Consider the following 22,186-nt stretch of genomic DNA (forward strand, 5'->3'; position numbering starts at 1 on the left):
GTGACTGCCGCTGAGGAAGCCATATGCCCCAGGAGCCTCTGAAAGTGTTTCAGTGGAACTGCTGTCCTCTGCCTGAATGACTTCAGGCAGTTCAGCACCAACTGCATGCGCTCGCTTGTGAGGCACGCTACCATTGAGACCAAGTCTAACTCCATGCCAAGAAAAGAGATGCTCTGAACCAGGGAGAGCTTGCTCTTTTCTCAGTTGACCCGAAGCCCTAGACAGCTGAGGTGCCTGAGCACCAAATTCCTGTGTGCGCACAGCAACTCTCGAGAGTGTGCTAGAATCAGCCAGTCATCGAGTTAGTTGAGTATGCGGACGCCCACTTCCCTTAACGGGGCAAGAGCTGCCTCTGCGACTTTCGTGAAGACGCGAGGGGACAGGGACAGGCCGAAGGGGAGGTCCTTGTACTGATACGCCTGGCCGTCGAAAGCAAACCATAGGAAGGGTCTGTGTCGAGGTAGAACCGAGACATGAAAGTATGCGTCCTTCAGGTCTACCGCCGCGAACCAATCTTGATGCCGTACACACGCCAGAATGTGTTTCCGAACCTGGTGCCCCGAACCCAGGAACCAATCATCAAGCCGCTAGAGCTCAGGGGAGGCTGGAGGGTCCAACCCGATACTCGTGGTGGCCCGGGCAAGCATGGTGGTCAGCTCTGCATTGGCCTCAGACTGGGCGTGCAGACCCGAAGGTGGCAGCCCAGTCGAGTCCTCGGCATCCGACATCGCCAGTGCGCTCTTTGATGCAGCAATCGAAGACTCATCCTGCTCGCGGGCCCCGAAAGAAACGTCAAGCCGGCCATGAGGCAGGCTGGTCTCATTTCAGAACCGGACAGGAGCAAACGAGCGTGCTGGGGAACGGGAAGTCCGCAGGGAATTACCGCGCCCATTGAACTCCCTAAATCGCCTCCAGCCAGCCTCACACCCGTGGGTAGAAGGCACAGCGCAGGGGGCGGCTAGAGTGGCTTTCCCTCGGAAGAAGGACCGCAACGTTGCCATGGTCATATCCCCGCAATGAAAACATGAACCATCCACAAACGCTGCCTCAGTGTGATCGCTACCCACATACGTGAGGCAGCGCCCGTGGCCGTCGGAGGTGGAGGGATAACGACCGCATCCAGGAATCACACAAAGACGAAAAGGCATCTTTAAAAAGACACGTCTTTAAAAAGATGTTCAACGTCAATGTGTGTGCTCTAATAGAGAAAATATACTCTTTAGCATGAGTATACACTCTTTTAGCGCTGTCGAAGCGCCCAGGGGCGAAATCTACACTCGTCGTGCAGAAGGAGAGAAAGCCACTGGAAATGCGCAATATATCCAACAGCATACGCTTCTTAAGAGGTGAATGGAACAGCAGTAGTATTCAGCTCGTTGATAGTACAACCGCTCGTCTCCGAAGAAAAAAGCTGAATGAATCCTGCATTCCAGCTCCCTTTTATACCCGTATGTCCGGGGGAGTGGCATGCAAATTCCACTCGCCAAATCTCATTGGCCTTTTCTCAAAGATCTAACATCATATAATGTTTAGTTGTATTGCTTTCAATACAGCAAAGGGTGAATATAATTTACAAATCACTCTTTTTTTTATTGTCATTTTGCATACTGTCCCAACTTTTTTGGAATTGGGGTTGTACAACGTGACATAAAAACAGTGATGTAGTGAATTATCAAGCCATGCCGCTACAGAAAAAACAGCTTGCTACTGGAAAAGCTATATTTCACTATTTTGGAAACAACTGAGCTACTGTCAAGCTACTGAAGTTAGAAGCATAGCATCTGTACTTGTAGTTATACTCCCCAACACTGTTTTCTATTACATTTCTCTGCTTCATTCCCCACCCACACACAACCATTTTGTTACTTACATTTTGCAGCTTCTCATCTGTCTTTTTCTGATATATTTATATCCTGTCTACTTATCCTAACTTGCTTCCCCTTCTATTTTTTCTCTCTCAGCACTTAAAGATGACCGTTTTCAGATGGTTCTTTTCACACCGCGGCTTGTGCGGATCACGTTGACTAACGTTAGTGTGTCTGACGAGGGTGGTTACTTCTGCCAGCTCTACACAGATGACACACACCATCAGGTGGCCACGCTGTCAGTGGTGGTGCTCCCAGAGGTGCCCATAGTGGAGGTGAAGAAAGAGGCAGTGGAGGGCGGAGAGGTTGAACTCATATGTGTTTCCCCACGGAGCAAACCACCAGCAACAATACGCTGGGTTCGAGACCGCCGAGAGATTCCTGGTGAGTGAGTGTGTATACCTTGGTCAGAAATGAACCAGGGCTTAGGGCAAAAATGCCACCGAAAGTGACAAAAATGGCTTTGAATTTTAATATGTGGAGGCAAAAAAATGCCCTGTAATTAATTACTGTTTTTTATTTGTAAAATCTTAATATTCTAGTCTAGTTATCATTATCACATAAATAATGAGTTTCAGCTTGATAATCTAGGTTAATGTACTGATTAAACTGAAATATTAGACTTAAATGGATGACACGTGTATTTTTATATGGTTAGAGACAAATGCCCTCATGACAGTGAAAGTCAAATCCAGGGGACAAATATTGCTCCTTAATGTAAAGGTTAATTTCTGACACTTGTGCATTCATGCATGCATTTAAATGTGACAAAAAAGTCTCTTATTCATTGCAAACACATTCATATACTGCATGCTCATAGCATACATATACTGTATACTCTCATATGAACACACAAAAGATTAAAATTTGATTAAAGCATATGTGCAAATTTGCTTTGTCTCTCTGTCCGACTTTCTGTCTTTATAGTAAATGTAATTAATTTCTTCTAATCCCTCTGTCAGCCAGGAAGATATGCTCTGCCTCACTCCCCCATGTGTTTGTTCATTGGCACATTTTCCCCTCTATTGCTTTATGTTACTCTATCAAATTTCAAATGTATATGTCCATCTGGGTCCCTTCGCATGTGTGCAGAAGAGCCCTCTTTTTTTGTCACACCCACAAACACAACTGTGCCAGAGTGTGGATCCAGGTGCGGCCCCAATCTGTCCCTATACCCTTTTTTTGTCAACTCTCATCTTTTTCCATCTATCTCTCTCTTTCTCTCTCAGTACTATCACATTTGCTTCCTGTCTTTGTTGGAGCTTTCCTTTTTTGGGCTCCAAGGTGGGAAAGATGGAGAAAAAGAATGAAAGAGACAGAGAGAAAGAAACAGAAACAAAAACAGAGACAGGAAAAGTGCAGACTGAGATTTTAGGCTTGTGTTCTAGCAATTTTGTTAGAATATAAAAATGTGAGTGCAAGCACAAGCTAGTAGCTCTGTTCCAAAACCTAGTGAGCTGCTCGCTGTCTATATATACAGTTGAAGTCAGAAGTTTACATACACCTTAGCCAAATACATTTAAACTCATTTTTTCACAATTCCTGACATTTAATTGTAGAAAACATTCCCTGTCTTAGGTTGGTTAGGATCGCTACTTTATTTTAAGAATGTGAAATGTCAGAATAATAGTAGAGAGAATGATTTTCATCACATTCCCAGTGGGTCAGAAGTTTACATACACTTTGTTAGTATTTGGTAGCATTGCCATTACATTTTTTAACTTGGGGCAAACGTTTTGGGTAGCCTTCCACAAGCTTCTCATAATAAGTTGCTGGAATTTTGGCCCATTCCTCCAGGCAGAACTGGTGTAACAGAGTCAGGTTTGTAGGCCTCCTTGCTTGCACATGCTTTTTCAGTTCTGCCCACCAATTTTCTTTCAGATTGAGGTCAGGGCTTTGTGATGGCCACTCCAATGCCTTGACTTTGTTGTCCTTAAGCCATTTTGCCACAACTTTAGAGGTATGCTTGGGGTCATTGTCCATAAGGAAAACCCATTTGTGACCAAGCTTTAACTTCCTGGCTGATGTTGTTGGGCCTCATGTATTCAGATAGAAGACAAAGGCAGGCCTAACACAAGTCGTAAAACCTAACTCAGCCCCCACACATTCCATGTCGTAAATTTTACTGATAAAAAATCGCACCAAAATCAAACAAAGGGAGTCCAAAACAGACTACAAATCCAGGAAGCCTTGCTCACTGAAGGATCGAACTCTCGACTCCTATTGGATGAGGCACACAACAGAACGTCCCTCGAACATGACATCATCAGGAGTTGAAATAATTCTGAAATGCTTAAAGATTTCGCTTCCAGCGACTTCGTTCACCGAATAAAGACGTAGCTTTGGCTGCTCTCCGGTGCAACCTCGTGGCACAAGGAAGTAATGTCCGAACTTGAAACTGTAGCCATACAATCTCCATCTTGCTGGACGAGTTGAGATTACTCTGTGTTCAACCGAACACTCTAACGGATCCGAACGAGAATCAACAGCCGTACCGCCCGCCGAGCAATTCGCATCTTCATCCGTTTGCCTACAGAAGTGAAGATATTAAAGATTTCTCTTCCATCTTCAATCAAGTCGACATTTCTGAGTTCTCCGCCAGCCCGCCGAGAATCAATAGCCGTACCGCCTGCTGACAATCAACAGCCGTACCGCCCAAAGACAGAGCAAGGAAATGGCCTCCCGTCATCACACGAGCCTCAGGGAACCAGGTCAAAGTTAAAGGATGGAGGAAAACACATTCTACCTGTGTCCTCATGCAATTCAAGTGAGAGGTTACGTCTGGGCAGAGATAGAATATTATAGCGTGTTATTCTTGTGTTTCAAGGTTTTTGCTTGTACAGTTAAGGACCGCCATGTCCGCTCATTATTAATACTCAGGGTATTAATTATCACGAATTTGTTTTGCTGTATTGTGGTCCAACCAAATTGGATTGTTGTGCAATTTCGCCATCGCGGGTGAGACAGCAACTGAGTTCATCCACTAAATAGTCAAAGTACGCGGGACTGTTTACGAGCCGTCCACCGCGTCTCTGAGCGATGAACTAAACAGCTGTTTTCTCTCCCACGATCGTGAAATCGGCTTTAGGGCCATCACTTCTCTCTCTCTCTCGTACTAACCACACACACACACACACGCAGGCACGCGACCCCTCACAAACATTCTGGCACATAATTTGGCTCGTAGATAGCTTAAATGCTAAAGCCCAGCTTTGTCCCTAAGCGTACAAGCGGATATACGCGGTAACTGGTAGACGCCATCTCTGCCCCCATTCGCGGTCATATTCCCTGGCCGGAAGTCTCGCGTGACATACTCTCCACGAGAGTCATGTCCGCTGTTTTGTGCGCGTCCCTCCTTACACACACTGTCACACACACACCCTATGTGTTATAGAGTTATTTTTATTTCCATATCTAATCATATCACTGTTTAGTTTGTAGTTGTAAGTCGGAAGTTTATTGACTGCATTGTATTAATTATTAATTGATATTACTGCATAAATAAACTTTGTTTATATTACAAAGAGAAGTGTTTTGGTTTGTTTTGCATACGCCTGTGTCATGCTGATGGGATGTCGGTGCTCGGATTCAAACTTTCATTCATTGTTTTTTTTTCTCGAAAATTGATATTCTTCGGATGTCGATTTTCCTAAGAAAACAATCTAATATTGAGACTGTTTTAATATTTGGTTACTAGTCCCTGATTCCAGGGTGGTGCCCCATCAATGTTAATCCTTATTAATATTCTATTGATTTTTGATAATTGATAATTATCTTTGATGATTGCTGAATTTGAATGATCAATAAGCTAGTGTTAATTTTAATTAATGTTTCATCGATGTTAACAATTAACGATTATCTTTGATAATTATTGATTTTAAAGGATTAAAAAAGCTAACATTGATTCTCATCAATGTTCTATTGATTTTAATAATTAGTAATTATCTTTGATAATTATTAATTATCGCTAATAACCAAACTTGCTCCTAAACAGCACACTACATTTACTGGAGCCCCATATGAGGTTTTAATGAGTTAGATCCAATTAATTAATTAAAATATTAATTAATAACTACGGAAATAATTATTCATTATTTCTGATAGTAACACTGATCTAAACAACCAGTAAAGCCCTACAATGTCTTGAGATGTTATTTCAATTTATCCTCATAATTTTCCTTCCTCATGATGCCATCTATTTTGTGAAGTGCACCAGTCCCTCCTGCTGCAAAGCACCCCCACAACATGATACTGCCACCCCCATGCTTCACGGTTGGGATGGTGTTCTTCAGCTTGCAAGCCTCACCCTTTTTCCTCCAAACATAATGATGGTCATTATGGCCAAACAGTTAAATTTTTGTTTCATCAGACCAGAGGATGACCAGAGGATGAGACTTACTTTTTTCTCCAAAAAGTAAGATCTTTGTCCCCATGTGCACTTGCAAACTGTAGTCTGGCTTTTTATGGCAGTTTTGGAGCATTGGTTTCTTCCTTGCTGAGCAGCCTTTCAGGTTATGTTGATATAGGACTAATTTTTACTGTGGATATAGATACTTGTCTACCTGTTTCCTCCAACATCTTCACAAGGTCCTTTGCTGTTGTTCTGGGATTGATTTGCAATCTGTCTGTAAACAATTGTTGGAAAAATTACTTGTGTCATGCACAAAATAGATGTCTTAAATGACCTGCCAAATCTGTGGAGTGGTTAAAAAATGAGTTTTAATGACTTCAGCCTAAGTGTATGTTAACTTCTGACTTCAGCTGTATATATATATATATATATATATATATATATATATATATATATATATATATATATATATATATATATATATATATATATATATATATATATAGTGATTTCAACCATGGCATGATTGTTGATGCCAGACAGGCTGGTATAAATATTTCTGTAACTGCTGATCTCCTGGGATTTTCATGCACAACAGTCTCTAGAGTTTACTCAGAATGGTGCTAAAAACAAAAACACATCCAGTCGGTGGCAGTTCTGCAGACAGAAATGCCTTGGTGATGAGAGAGGTCAACGGAGAATGTCCAGACTGGTTAAAGTTGACAGAAAGGCTACGGTAACTCAGATAACCCCTCTGTATAATGAGCAGAATAGCATCTCAGAGTGCACATGTCGAACCTTGAGGCGGATGGGCTACAACAGCATAAGACCACGTCGGGCACTTTATTAGGACCACAGTGTTCTTAATAAAGTGCTAAGTGAGTGTGTATATATATATGTATATATATATATATATATATATATATATATATATATATATATATATATATATATATACTGTATAATATTATATATAAGATTATTATACATAAAATTGCAACTTGACATCAAGACATCAAGTAAAAGAATGACCCTACATATAAAGGTCATAAACTGGAACCAAATAAGTGACTGATTTGAAGCACTTAACATAGGCAACTCTGTGTAATAGATCAACATACAATTGATTTCAATATAGGCTCGTGTAGCCAGACCTATGACTATGGCATAGGTCTGGGCTCTATAGCAGCTTCAATTGGCCAAGAACAGCCTATTTAAACAGGAAAAGCCAATCACAGTCGGTTTTGTTATTACGGGCTATTTAGGGGCGGGGTTATCAGAAATGTCTCATACCATAACAAAAGACCAAAATGGGGGAAAAATAATTTATATAATGCCGCGCAAGTCTCCGTGAGCGATTGCACAGAAAACACAATGGAGTTGAGTAGAAAATGCGTAGAGAGTCTAAGTACAGCACAGAAAACCTCATTATAGAGAATTTCACTGACATAACTAAACAAAGCAGAAAATGCAGCTCTGCTCGTGGATATCCGCTTCTATTTCTGCTAAAAAATTGAATCTTTAAAAGATTTGTTGTCACTAACCTGGCAAACTTGGGTAAATTCTGTCATTATTTATTCCTCAAAAGCACTCATTCTATCAATGCGGAACCTTGTAAACACAACTCGGCTTCCAGACGGACTGATGAAACATCCTGTGAGCATCTACTTGCGGACGTTCCATCAAACCAGCCAATCAGATTTGCACGGAGTTGATCAAGAAAGTGTTTTCCAGTTGTATGTGCTATATGCATTAGACAGTTAGAGTATGGACTGTGGATAGTCCGTGGCCGTGCCGTCTGAGGCTGAGACTAATTTCAATAGACTCTGACATTAGTATGTTGCTAAGCTAACAGCACAGTAATCTTATTTGCATAAAACTGCATAGCACACACAATTTTTTTTTTTTTTATACAATTGTAGTTACACTGAACTATTTTTATAGTTACTTTTCAGTATTTAATTATATATACGTTTATTTATCATCAACATTTCTCTCGCCTTGTCTGTCATCTTGGATTTGTTTCGCTGGGCTCATCACAATGCATGCCTACATGCATTGCTGCTTTAGAATTTAGCCAAAAGAATATATCTTAAAAAGGAATGTTCCTGGTTCAATTCAAGTTAAGCTTAATCAACAGCATTTTTGATAATAATGATAATTATGCCAGACAAAAATTTATTTCAACTTGTCCCTACTTTTCTTTTAAAAATTCACTAATCTAGATTACTTTCACACCTCCATTGGTCTCCCCTCAAGGCTGTGCTAGCAAGGACGCGTCCTTTGAATGCAGCGGTATACAGAGCGTCCTCCTTTAAACAAGCCTCGTTTAAATGAGATGGCCTTGCAAACCAAAACGGAACTTATCATGGTTGCTATGACAGCACGCCACTCTTTAGCAAGCGCTAGAACTTTGAGTGAGAAGGGAACAAAGTCCCTTTGGAAGGGAATGTAAGAGGTCAATTTTAGGGGAGTTATAATGATGTAGAGAGAAAAGAAAATAGATTTTACAGGTGTACTTTTAGTCAATAATACTTCATTTTTATTATATATTACTATAATTATACATATTATATACTCTGCACCTGTCTGCTGAGGTACTTCAACTTGGGAATTAACATTACTTGCGTTTGAACATCATATTTTCGGGCAAAGTGGCGTAATTTGTTTCAGACAAATTATGTTCATTTCCGTTGAAGCAAAGAATTGTGGGTTGTGAGTGGCCACGAAGGAGACACCTCATGCATCCTCCGAATTCCCGCGAAAGAAGGTCGCATTCGAAGGCTGAATTCGGAGTGTCCTACTCACTTTTCTGAAACGAGACAGCCTCGATGACATATGTGGTCGACAAATGCAACCTCCGGAGGACACAGCCTTCGAAATGAGACGCTTACAACCCACAATTCTTTGCTTCAACGGAAATGTCTAAAAAAAAAAAAAAATATGATGTTCAAACGCAAGTATTGTTAATTCCAAAGATGAAGTACCTCAGTAGATGGGTGCAGAGCATATAATATATATAATTAGATTAATATATAATTAAAATAAAGTATTAGACTAAATGTACACCTGTAAAATCTATTTTCTTTTCTCTTTATATCTTTATACGTAACTCTCCTAAAATTGACCTCATACATTCCGTTCTAAAGGGACTTTGTTCCCTTCTCACTCAAAGCGCTCGTGCTTGTTAAAGAGTGGCGTGCTGTCATAGCCACCATGTTACGTTCCATTTCCGTTTGTCCTACGAAGGCTGTCTCGTTTAAATGAGGCTTGTTTAAAGGAGGATGCTCAGTATACTCCAGCCTTCAAAGGACACGTCCTACCTAGCACACAGCCTTCGAAACGAGACACAGCTACAGGCTGAGTTCGGAGTGGCATACTACTCTTACTACTTCTGCCATATGTGTTTATGGCAGAAATAGTATGAGTAGTATGTCATTCTGAACTCAGTCACGGCTACAGTACTTCTAATAATCTAATCAGCACCACCTGTCACCAATCACTACTCATCAAGGACTATTTATTCTCACCCTTTCCCTTTAGTCTTTGTCTAGTCTTGTCGTTGTACACAGCCCAGACCACACTTAGCTCTCACCTGTTATATTTAAGTGTAACCTTTATCCTTGTTTGTATTCCCTGTCATCATCATTGTTAGTTTTATCCTGTTGTTTATCTCCTGTATATTCCCGGCACCATCATTAAAGATCCTGCACTTGGGTTCATTCTCATCTGCTATGTTTTGTCTTCCCCGAGCCGTGACAGTTACAGTGAGGCACTTTATTGGAAAATGTTACAATATTCACTGTTTCAAAAGTACAGCCACTAGATGTAAACAGTATGCATGATAACATGATTTTAGTGTGATAAAATCATTAACTTTGTGGCCATGATGACATAACACTGTAAACACTAAAATGCCCTTAAAAATGAAAATTGTAACAATTTTACAACTCAAATAATAAAGTTTTAACCAGAAATAGAAATATATAAGCTTAACATGTCTGCCTTTAACCCCCCTAAAAAAACAAAAGAAAAATAATAAAAAAATTCACTTCCAATGTGCCTGGTGCCTATTGTAACCTCGATTTTTTCTTTTTTAAATAGGGACAATTTGAAATTATTTTTTGTGTTATGATGTGATATGATGACTTAAAATCCTACCTTCATAGGCAGCTCACTATGTTTTAGAACAGAGCAAATGTGTGTGTGTGTGTGTGTGTGTGTGTGTGTGTGTGTGTGTGTGTGTGTGTGTGTGTGTGTGTGTCTACCAAAAAACAGTTCACTAAGACAGGGCTCTGCAAAAATTCGGACCTCTGAGCCAGTCTCTTTTTACACTTCAGTGAAAATAATTTAAATGTCTACTTGAAGGTTAAACTGTTAGTTTGGCCTGCTGCTCTAGCCTTTCATCATCCCTTTTTTTCTTTTTCTCCCTCATTCTCACTTTCTGCCCTTCACCCTCTGTTTGCCATTTATTTTTTCCATCATCAAATTAAAATGTAATAATCTCACAAGAATAATGAAACCTGCTCTGTGCAGGTGGAATAGATGTGTGCAAGGTGCATTACTCACTGCATCAAATTCATACTGTTTGAAATAATCAGGGCAATCTTTTTTAAAAGTAGGCAAATAATGTCTAGTTGAAATGTAAAACATATTGTTAAAATTTGAGAAAACTGACTTTATAAATCCTCTCATTCCTTCCCTCTTTTTTCGTTTCATTCTCTTTTTTAGGCGTGATCTCTCAGCAGGAAAATGGGAAGACTGTGAGTGTGTCTAACACTATCCGTATTCCTGTGGAGAGGAAAGATAATGGAGCGGCGATGAGCTGTGAGGCATCTCACCCTGCACTCGTGGGGCAGAAGCGAGTTCGTCACTACAGCCTGGATGTTCACTGTGAGCCAACAATGCCGTTTCCATGACTACTGCCATATTAGACTAATTAACGGTTGTTATTAGCTCACTGAATCCCCATCTGCTTAAACATGTTCACTTGGCAAGCTTCTAACGAGGTTTGTTTGTTTGTGTTACATTTTGCCTGGTATAATAAATGATGAAAAGGCAAAAGTATATCCCGTTGCACATAACACAGCTTTAACAGGAACATTTGAAATATGACAACATGGATAGATGTTGAACAAAACTAATAAAAACTTTAAACAAGGCCTCATCTCATAAAGTAGGCCAGCCTCAGGATTCAAAGTACGAAGTCAAAAGGCTGTTACTCTATAAAAAAGACAACTGAGTCAGAGTAAGCTTTTGGGTGTTTATAACTGTCGTAACCAACAGTGAATTTGTATCCTGACACCTGTTGAAAATGTGCTTGCCTCTCTCTATCTTTCTCTTTATCTCTGTAGTTGCTCCTACAGTGAAAATCATTCCCCCTCAGGGCATCCTCAGAGAAGGAGACTCCCTCAATCTCATCTGCTCTGTTACCGGCAACCCACTGTGAGTGTAAACGAGTGTGTGTTATTCTTTTGGATGTATGTGTCAGGTTGCGTGTGGGATATTTTGATGGATGTGAAACCTTGTGTGAAGTTCTGTTTCTACATGTGCTTTAAAAACTAATTATCTGAACTGGTCCCACAAGAGTAGCTCTTATTTTACCGATCCAATGCGCTTACAGAGGATCATCTCAATCCAGCTCCAATAAAGTAAAACGGCTCCAAAAAAAGACTATCCTGCATCTGTACAGGAGGGAGAACAGCCATGCCTCCTCTACTACTCCTTCCATATCTCCCTCTCTCTTTCTTTCTCACTTTCTCAAATTATCTCCCTTTCTCCCTCAGAGGCAGTGAGCATAAAGCCATTAAACCTCTCCGGAGTCTTGTAAGGGACTGCAACAGATATTAAAGTTGGACAAATGGAGAGATAGAGAGGACAGTTGAACTGCCACAGTCACTCATTTTACGGTGAAATGAAGGAATGACGGAGAGAGAAGGAGAGAAAAATGGGCTCAGTGGGGCCTTAGCTGGGAAGTAGAGACGAAAGGCTGTGATTTACTGATGGGGAGAATAAAAAGGAGAGAGTGTGCAAGACATAAATGTTTAATTGCAGGGACACGATTGAAGATTAGGGGATGCACTGATGAGGATTGATAATAGCCTGCCCACCCACCCACAGAGAGTGAGCAGTCTTAGGATGGGTGGAGATAAATGAGTGCAGTGATAGAGGGATGAGGAATGGAAACAGATGCTGCTGCATGGTAGCTGAGCACACGGTATGCTGTTCCATGCTGCTTGGTTCTAAAGCCATTACGATCCTGTTCGTTCTGACATTATTCACCAATTAAACAATGTCTGCTTTTGTTGGAGGGGTGTGTTTATTATCCCTCAGTGCCTTGGCAGGCTCATGCTCTGTGGTCATATGCATGTGTTTGTGAAAGTGTGTGTGGTTTGGGATCCTGCGAAGGCTTGTAATTAAAAGTGTCCAGTGGGATTACAGCAGGTGATGACGCAGGGATTGTATTCCAGCCAGGGTGGATAAGGCATGAGGCAATTCACAGGCGGTGGGCTCACAACAGAAGCCTCAGGCTTTTGCCCTACAGTTTCCATGTATCTCCTGCTGCTATTTGTGTGTGTGTGTGTGTTTAGTAATCTCCTCCTTTCATGCTCTTTTGTCTCTGTCTGCCTGGTATTATCTGTGTGTGTCTTGGTTCTCTTCTCTTTTTTTTTCTTTTCTTTTCTTTCCTTCTCTTCTCTTCTCTTCTCTTCTCTTCTCTTCTCTTCTCTTCTCTTCTCTTATGACCAACTTAAATGAGTTAAAACCATCTTATTTTTTTAGCACAATTTTGCAGTCGTTTGATGGTGACTACAGTACATGACTACACTAGTTAAAGGCATTGTTCACCCAAAAATGAAAATTGTCTCATAATTTTCTCACGCCATCCCTGATGTGTATGACTTTCTTTTCTCTGCTGAACACAACAGATGGTTTTTAGAAGAATATTTCTGATATTTTCTACTGATGCTGCAGGAATCATAGGAGCCTGATATCTGCATATTGAGTTTGTTTTTTATTAGCTAATTTGAGATTTTGATACTTGGGTTTTAAATTATGTTTTATGCAGAATTAATAAGGTTTTTTTAAAGAACTGAATAGAGAAACACAATCTCTTGTGAGCACATATTATTATAAGTATATTTTTTTGTAAACATAAACATCTTTTACTGTAAAACATGTATTAGTATGTAGTATAGACATTAACATTAACTAAGATTAATGAATGCTGTTAAAGGATTGTTTATTGTTTGTTAATGTTAAGAACTGTGTTAACAAATGTTAACGAATACAACCTTGTGTCATGTGTATTGTGTTGATTCATGTCTTTTATTTTGAAATTCTAGTTCCTGGTTCATGTCATGTGTTCCTGTTTCCCTTGTCATGTGATTCCTGTTTTCCCTCCATGTTTTTGTGTCATGTTTTCATTGGGTTATTGTTTAATTAGCTTGTTATGAGTTCTGTTTGTTCATTGGTTTATGTTCCCCATGTCTTGTATTTAAGCCTCATGTTTTCCATTGTGTAGTGGTGGATGTGGATGTGGATGTGGATGTGGATGTGGATGTGGATGTGGATGTGGATGTGGATGTGGATGTGGATGTGGATGTGGATGTGGATGTGGATGTGGATGTGGATGTGGATGTGGATGTGGATGTGGATGTGGATGTGGATGTTTATGTCAGGCCACAGTCAAGTCAAGTCATAGTCAAGTCTAGTCCATGTTCATGTTTTGTTTTGTAGTCAGGGTTATTGGTTTTCACGTTCCGTAAATAAACTGCACTTGGGTTCTTCACCTTCACGTCTTCGTCATTGCCATCATTGTCAGCAGTTCCAGCATACGTTACAGAATACTTCACCAACCATGAACCCAGCAGTTTTACTTCTGCGCCTACATCAGGGGAATCGTCCCCTGGAGGACTATGTTGAGGACTTCTGCAGTCTAGCCAGCCAGGTGGACTTTAATGAGATTGCCCTCAAAGACTGTTTTAGATTTGGTCTGAATGAGTCCATTTCTTTTTTGATGCCTGGCGGTCGCAGTTCCCTCAGCCTGGCTCAATATATCGACCTCGCCCTACGGTTCATCGGTTCCCCGTTCACTGTGGGGGAGGCGGATGCCGAGCCAGAGTTCCACGTCATGGCCGCCGCCGAGCCAGAGTTCCACGTCATGGCCGCCACCGAGCCAGAGTTCCACGACATGGCCGCCGCCGAGCCAGAATTCCACGTCACAGCAATGCCTAAGCCTGCTCCATGCCACGTCACAGCCACACCTGAGCAGTGGGACCTGGAGATGGTTCCCACCCTTATTCCCACCCTTAGTTCTCCTGAGCAGGCAAGGGGAACTTTCGGCCCTCCGACCCCGCCTGGACCCTCTGAGCCCTGGACTTCGCCTTGGCCTGTCGGTCCCTCGACATTGCCTCAGCTCAGCGTTCCCTCGGCTCCACTACGGTCCTTCAGCCTGTCGGCTGTGCCGGGGTCCCTCGTCCCTCCGGCTCCTCCTTGGTCTGTCGGTCACCTGGCTCCGCTTTGGCTCTCCGATCATCTGGCTGCGCCTCGTCCCTCCGATCTGTCAGCTTCACCAGGGACCTCCTTCCCTACGGCTCCACCTTGGTCCTCAGTCCCACCGGCTCCACCTCAGTCTTCCGATCCCTCAGCTCCGCCTTGCTCCTCCAAGCCTCCAGCACTGCCTTGGTCCTCCCTGCCATTGGCTCCACCCTGACCCTTCGAGTCTTCGGCTACTCTCCGGGCACCACGTTCCATGGCTCCACCCCTCGAGCCTCTCATGGCTTCACCCCCCCACGGACTTTGCCCTGGTCCCATGCCCCTCGCTCTTTCTCGCCACGCCACGCCCCACGCCTCAAGACACCCCCCCCACTCCCTACAAAACTTTGAATTTATGTCATGTTTTACGTGTTTTGTTTATGTGTTGGGGTGTCGGGAGCCACCCCTTAGTGGGGGGGGATATGTCATGTGTATTGTGTTGATTCATGTCTTTTATTTTGAAATTCTAGTTCCTGGTTCATATCATGTGTTCCTGTTTCCCTTGTCATGTGATTCCTGTTTTCCCTCCATGTTCTTGTGTCATGTTTTCATTGGGTTATTGTTTAATTAGCTTGTTATGAGTTATGTTTGTTCATTGGTTTATGTTCTCCCATGTCTTGTATTTAAGCCTCATGTTTTCCATTGTGTAGTGGTGGAGTATTGAATGTGAATGTGAATGTAGATGTTTATGTCAGGCCACGTTCAAGTCAAGTCAATTCATAGTCAAGTCTAGTCTAGTCTAGTCCATGTTCATGTTTTGTTTTGTAGTCAGGGTTATTGGTTTTCACGTTCTGTAAATAAACTGCACTTGGGTTCTTCATCTTCACTTCTTCATCATTGCCATCATTGTCAGCAGTTCCAGCATACGTTACACCTTGTTCTAACGTTTAACCAGTTATTCAAATAAAAATAATTCTGAATGTTTACTTTTTTAATAATTAAAATAAAGAGACCTTAAAGTTTCCTCTCATCTAGTTCTTTTCTATTATTTGTTTTGTTTTTTATGTCACCTGTGCAGAATTCTCTTTTCTTCCGAGTGCCTCATTATTTGTGGAAAATGTGTTTTTTTTAGCCTTTCTTTCAAAGACTTGTTCCTGCTTTGATTGTGTCATGATGCAAATAAAACAATGATGTCTTCTGCTGTTTTTATATCACTTTTGTCTCCTTTTCCAGACCACGTGATATCCAGTGGTCACGAGTGAATGACACTCTTCCTGAGAGGGCGGAGAAAACGGCCAACATTCTTCATATGTCCCGCCTTAGCCAATCACACAACGGCACCTACCTCTGCCAGGCACATAATAATTATGGCCGTGCAGCTGACCACTACACACTGCTGGTGTATGGTAAGAAAAATGACATGACAATAACCCTTGCCCCATTTAAACAATTAAAATCCACATCAGAAACCTATGTTGTCCTCCACTCCTGTCATAATGTGTCAAAGTCATACAAAATCTGTTTCAACATGGTTCAGTATGACAAAGTAATTCTGCATGTTTACGCATAAACACATACACATTTTTGGCCTGTGGGAAAAGCGTGGGTTTCTGCACAGCTACCGAAGTTGCTTACTTTGACTCTGACAAAGCCATTCTGTGGTAGGCGCACCATGGGTTATTTTGCAGTCCTCCCCCCTGCCCACATTTGCCCCCGGTGGCTACATGGGACACTGTATCTTTCAGCTCACTCCATAGACATGTATGAGGGGCTATGTTTTTTGAAAGACTGTAAGAAATGAGATCCCCAGAGGTCCTTTGCCTTCTTTCTCCTTATTCTCGTCTTTTTGCATATGATAACAACTGCCATCAAATGCGCATGTTAACGAGGGAGCTTAGAGAGCGCAGGTGGGTGGGAATGTCATCTTTCATCCAGCATCTATCCCTTGCTCCCTCTCTGTTGCTCTCTCTTCCATACTTTTTCTTCAGCGGTTCTGTGTAGGTGAGCCTCTCAGCTTTGAAACTCCTCTGCACTTCAGAGAATGCTCAATGAATTCCTTTCTTTGACTATTTATTCTTTTATTCTAATGCATTATTTTATTATTCCTTTCTTTCTTTCTTCCTGCTTCATTCCCTTTTCCGTCCTACCTTGCTTTCTTCCTTAATTCATTAATTCTTTCCTACACAGAACATGGAGTTCCATTTTATGCATGTTTGTGTGTGGATTTGGGAGTAAATGGATATGATAAGGTGTTAACTCTCAGTATGGGCTTATTTAAGCTTTGCCTACTGGAAATCCCATGCTCGGTGAAAGTGTGGCTAAAAAGAGAGGAATGGCTGACTGAAGGCTGATAGAAGAGGAGGGATAGCTATTAAGTTGATGAGTCACCAGTCATGGTGACAGCTCAGTGAGCCCGTTGCTGGTGCTGGGGATGGAGGAGGGCTGATCTCAATTTCTCGCTGTTTCACACTGACACAACTTTTTTTCACTTATTTCTTTTCTAAATTGACCATGAAGGGCAAAATGAGAAGCAAACAGCCAATTTAGAAGAGCTGGTCTATGGAACATGAGTGAGGGAGGGTAAGATAAATAGAGAGAAGAGATAAATTAATGAAAACTCAGGCCATGTTCACACAGCAGCAGAATACGGTTGTCAGTCCTGTTTCAGAGTGCTTAATATGTTTACATTTAGGCTTGGCCATAACCATGTCTTAAACATTGGGAGGGACCAAACTAGTTTGGGGAGGCGGGCACGGGTTTTGAGGTCACAAATATAATGGTCCTCAGTCCTTTAAAATAGTAAAGGCGCTGAATGCAAAAATTCTCTGAATAAAGGCTTGAAATGCGATAAAGGCCCAAAATGTTATAATTTTTGGTTTTAAAAGATACATGTATTTTTAAAGTTCACACAGTACAAGACAAACACTGTGTCAGCATTGCTAGCAATTTGCCTGTTTCAGTCATCTTTTCTTTTCTTTTTTATTCTATGGAATAGAGCTGCTTAAAATATCTATTTTTATGTTCCAAGAAAAAGTAACAGCACATGGGTTTTAAAACAACATAAGGGTGAGTAAATGAGTAAAAGTACATTTTCCATTTTTAGGTGAACTACTCCTTTAACTCCTTTTTTGAGCACAAACCTGACAAGACATACTCAAAATAAAATGGTCTCTTTTAAAAGTAGACTCTTAAGAGATGTTTTACAAAATTCAGAATTAATTAAAGACAAAGAAATTATTTAGAAAATTGATTTTATATTATTACCTAAGAATATTTGCATTAAGAATATATGACACTGTCATTGCCAAAACCTAAAATCACAATAGAAGACAAAAGTCACTTACCATGTTCTAGTTCTGATCTGGGTGATAACGCTCTACTTTGTGTTTTTTTAATTTTTATTTATTTATTTAATTTTTTAATAATTTTCCTAGACAATGTAGAGAATTTTCTAAAAAGCTACTTCAAAAGCCTGCCAGATTACCACATTCATTCAGTTCCTTTACAATATAAGCCTGATTTGCTGAAAACTGCTTCGTTAATGTTTTCACATTCACAGTTATGAATGACATACAAATCAACTGTACTTGACATATTTTATATTTAAAACCGCGAATTTCGCCAAATGGTGAATAATTTGCACCCTTGGAAATTAATGTTGGTCGGTTCAACATTTCAATCATAAAACAGTGGTCAAATTTTAGAATTTAGTTAGATACTTACATCTCACATGACACTAACTCTCTTAACCTAAACTGCTTGCTGATGAGTGGCGCTGGGATAATCCATGAGGTTCCCACTTAGTGTCTTAAACGTGAGTCCCACCTTCATTGATTTGATTGGCTATCTTATATGACACTGACGAGCGGTGTTAGACTAATGAGCACAGTAAAAATTAAACTTTTTTAAACGATTATGCTATTTCTGTGGGGGACAGTCTGGCCATATCTGATTATTGGGGGGACTTGTCCCCCTCAAAGTATATTTTGGTTACAGCCTTGCATTTAGAGGTGCACAATATATCGGCAGCCGATATATTACTGGCTGATAACTGGGACAGTTAAAATATTATTATCGTGCAGAAAGTGGAATTACCGCCAATATTTTCGCTGATAACTTGTTATGGTTTATTGGTTTGCGGCAGATAATCTCTGCATGTGGCCTCTCTCCTTCAGCCAGACAGTGACAAGCATCAGTGACAAGTTAGCATGTCATGTCATTCTGTGAGAAACAGTATTGGGTAAGTTACTTGAAAATAGTAATCCACTACAAATTACTAATTATTTCTCTAAAAATTTTCAGATTACGTTAATAATTACTTTATTGAAAAAGTAATCACATTACTAATTACTTTACTTTTAAGTTACTTTTTAAAACACTTTTCTGCTCAAGTCATACACTCAGCACTTCACATTTCTCCTTCACAATGACTCATTACAGGGCCATAATTCATGTTTTCTACATAAATAATACATTACAAATAAGCCTATAATGTACTTAAAAGTAATTGTAATCTGTTTACAAGAATTTTAAATGCAATGCATTACACTACTTTTCTTTTACTAAAAAGTTATTAGATTACAGTAACTAATTATTTTGTAATTAGATTACACCCAGCACTGGTGAGGATTATTTTTACATCTATACACTTTTTATGTTGTTTTTGGTCTCATTTTATTCGTGATTCAACAGGATTACTATAAATACTCATAAATGGACTCAATAAAATGTATGCATGTAATGTCATTCTCATTCAAATTGGCATACATATGTAATATAGTCACACTCCTGGTTCATGTTACATCTGCCAAACCTTAAATAGCAGCAGTTAAGAGTTTGATCTTGTGAAGTCTCAGATTTTGATGTCCAGATTCTTTGTTTCAATTGAATAATTAATTAGCTAGCAGCTCCATTTTAAAGGGTAAAAAGGCAAAGAGTTAGATGACTGGTTATTGGTATCTGTATTGGCCACAATGAGCTGTGAATGAGAATTCAGAATTCACTCTGACTGATAGGTAGTGTGTGTGTGTGTGTGTGTGTGTGTGTGTGTGTGTGTGTGTGTGTATGCGGGCAGGTTTAAGTGGTTTACGAGGACTTTTTTTTTAGGTTACTAACTGGTAATTACAAGGGTATTATGCTATAAATGTGGTTTATGAGGAAATTTCGAGTGTCCCCATAATTCAAATCACTTAAAAAACATACTAAACTATGTTTTATTGAAAAAATGCAGAACGTTTTTTGTGAGGGTTAGGTTTAGGGGTAGGGTTAGGGTTAGGGGATAGAATCTATAGTTCATACAGGATATAAATCGTTATGTCTATGGAGAGTCCTCATAATGATAGCTGCACCAACATGAGTGTGTGTGTGTGTGTGTGTGTGTGTGTGTGTGTGTGCACTTAGCTTTAGTTTGGGGACAATTTTGTACTGAAAATGACATTTTGGGACATCCTCATTTGGGAAAACAATCCATACATAAATAAAAAATGATTTTTAAAATTCAAATTATTCAAAATGTTTTCTGTTAGGGTTAGGTTTAGAGTGTGAGTTAGGGTTAGTTTATAGTAATTATAGTTATATTTATATACCAAGCTACCTCACCAAAACTACTTATAAAGAAGGTGTAGCTACACTAGTGTGTTTTTTCTGATTCAAATGTGTGTGTGCTTATTACCTCCACATATGCAACCCGTTCAGTGGTCACTATGATTCGTCATGTCAAACAGTCATTTGTCGGTACCCTGGTGACAATGTTATGTAGAACAGCAGTAGAACTCAGCCAGGATGGACCTGACTGCTGATAAAAGCTATTACAATTGAACTGCCTCAGAGAGCTGCCGAGATTGAAATGAATGGAGAGAAAAGGAGGGATGGAGAAAGAGATGGAGGGACAACCAACGATGCACAGTAATGAGCTGCAGCTTTAATTGGGGAAACAACACATGCGCTTAATTAATGAGGTGAAACTCGGGCAAAAGAGGAAAAAATTATAGAGTGAGCAAGAAAAGAAATAGTAATTGTAGATGTCATTTTTTTTTCTTTTGGAGAGTCATGACAGGAATATTAAGCGTGTTGAATGGAAGAGCACCGTTGAGTTGACAACAGGGACTTGGCCTTTTAGTAGAGCGGGGGAGAGGTGAGATATAGAGGGTTTTGCAGACTCCATAGACGCTGAATTAGAACACAATCTGAAGATTTGCTTCCTGTCTCTTGCTGTCTTTGGTTGTATAATTTGGGTGCAAAACGCAGAGTACCAAAAATGCAGAGTACAACATCGCTGACATGACTCACCAAAACATCTGTGTGATTAAATGTTTATCAGTTTCTAGCACAAGGCGTAATGATGTACAGGAAGCTGGAAAGGAGAAGAGCCTTTAAATGGTTGGTTATGGGAAAAGTGAAAGAAATAGAGAGAAACTGAATGAATGAAAAAGCAAGAGAGCTGAAGAGAGAACAGGAAATGTATTTTTAAGAGTCTTGGCTGTTTTTAGGATACAAATAAGAGTTGTTGTGACAGAGGAAGACAAGAGGTATTGAGAGGAGAGGAAAAGAGGGATGATTAGCTCCCATCCTCTTCCTGAAGAGTCAGGGTGGTCACAGGATATTGATCTGTGTCCAGTTATTGATCGGTCTCATCCCATGCTGTTAATCCCTCTGAATGTTTGACACGACTCATGTACTAAAGGCTGGGGGAAGGAAATCGATATTTTAGTATTGCAATATTTTACCTCACAATACTGTATTGACATTCTTACACCAAGGACTCATATTTGTAGTTACATTTTTCACATTAATATTTCTGGGAAAAAGGAAAAAAGACCACCATTCAGAGTATGTCTGTGAGAGAACAATACGTACTGTAGCGTATTCAACTAATCTACGGTCTTTAAAGGTGCATTCAGTAATTTTTTCCTCATTAAAAAAGTTTTACTCCTAAAGAAATTAACAGTAATTTTGAAACATATGTATAAAATCAATAGCACTTGCATGAGATTATGTCTCCAGTCATATCAGTAACCTTATAAAAGCTGTTTTATTCAGTCCGCACATGGGGGCTGCCATGTTAGAATCACATTACCAGCCAAATACTACTCACTTAATCTCAGTAACTGTCCTGTTATTTGACACTTTCACTCATTGTTTAAAGTTATCATGGCTGACTGTGAATACAAAATTTCTACTATGGCATCTGAAACTGAAAACTATTGATTTTAAATGATGCTGCATCCAAGCCACTAGGTGTCAGTGTAAGTCCAAGATGACATATTCAAAAAATTACTGAGTGCTCCTTTAAACATAATTGTGCAAAGAAGCATTGCAGAAGAAATTGAGTAAGGAAAAAGTGAGTGAAAAATTGCAATATTTCACCGTTTTGAACAACTAAACACTAAACAAAAAATTGCAATAGTACTGTATCGTAAACAGATAACAATACAATAGTAACGACAGGTCCCTGCTAATTCCCACCCCAGTCGCAAATCAGACAAGAAGCACCACG

At 40.2% G+C, this 22,186-nt stretch overlaps 1 protein-coding gene across 4 annotated transcripts in view; it reads left to right on the plus strand.

Annotated features, from left to right (window-relative positions):
- LOC127453706 (cell adhesion molecule 4-like) overlaps window positions 1–22,186 on the plus strand; it is a 256,812-nt gene that overhangs the window by 202,250 nt on the left and 32,376 nt on the right. For 3 of the 4 annotated variants that reach the window (XM_051720306.1, XM_051720304.1, XM_051720307.1), the window contains exons 3-6: window positions 1,962–2,249; window positions 10,948–11,109; window positions 11,571–11,661; window positions 15,925–16,097. In XM_051720306.1, coding sequence (XP_051576266.1) covers window positions 1,962–2,249; window positions 10,948–11,109; window positions 11,571–11,661; window positions 15,925–16,097 — 714 coding nt within the window. The remainder of the gene's footprint in view (window positions 1–1,961; window positions 2,250–10,947; window positions 11,110–11,570; window positions 11,662–15,924; window positions 16,098–22,186) is intronic. The other variant, XM_051720308.1, reaches the window with a different exon arrangement.

This window comes from Myxocyprinus asiaticus, chromosome 16 (assembly GCF_019703515.2).
Source record: "Myxocyprinus asiaticus isolate MX2 ecotype Aquarium Trade chromosome 16, UBuf_Myxa_2, whole genome shotgun sequence".
NCBI classification, from domain to species: Eukaryota; Metazoa; Chordata; class Actinopteri; order Cypriniformes; family Catostomidae; genus Myxocyprinus; species Myxocyprinus asiaticus.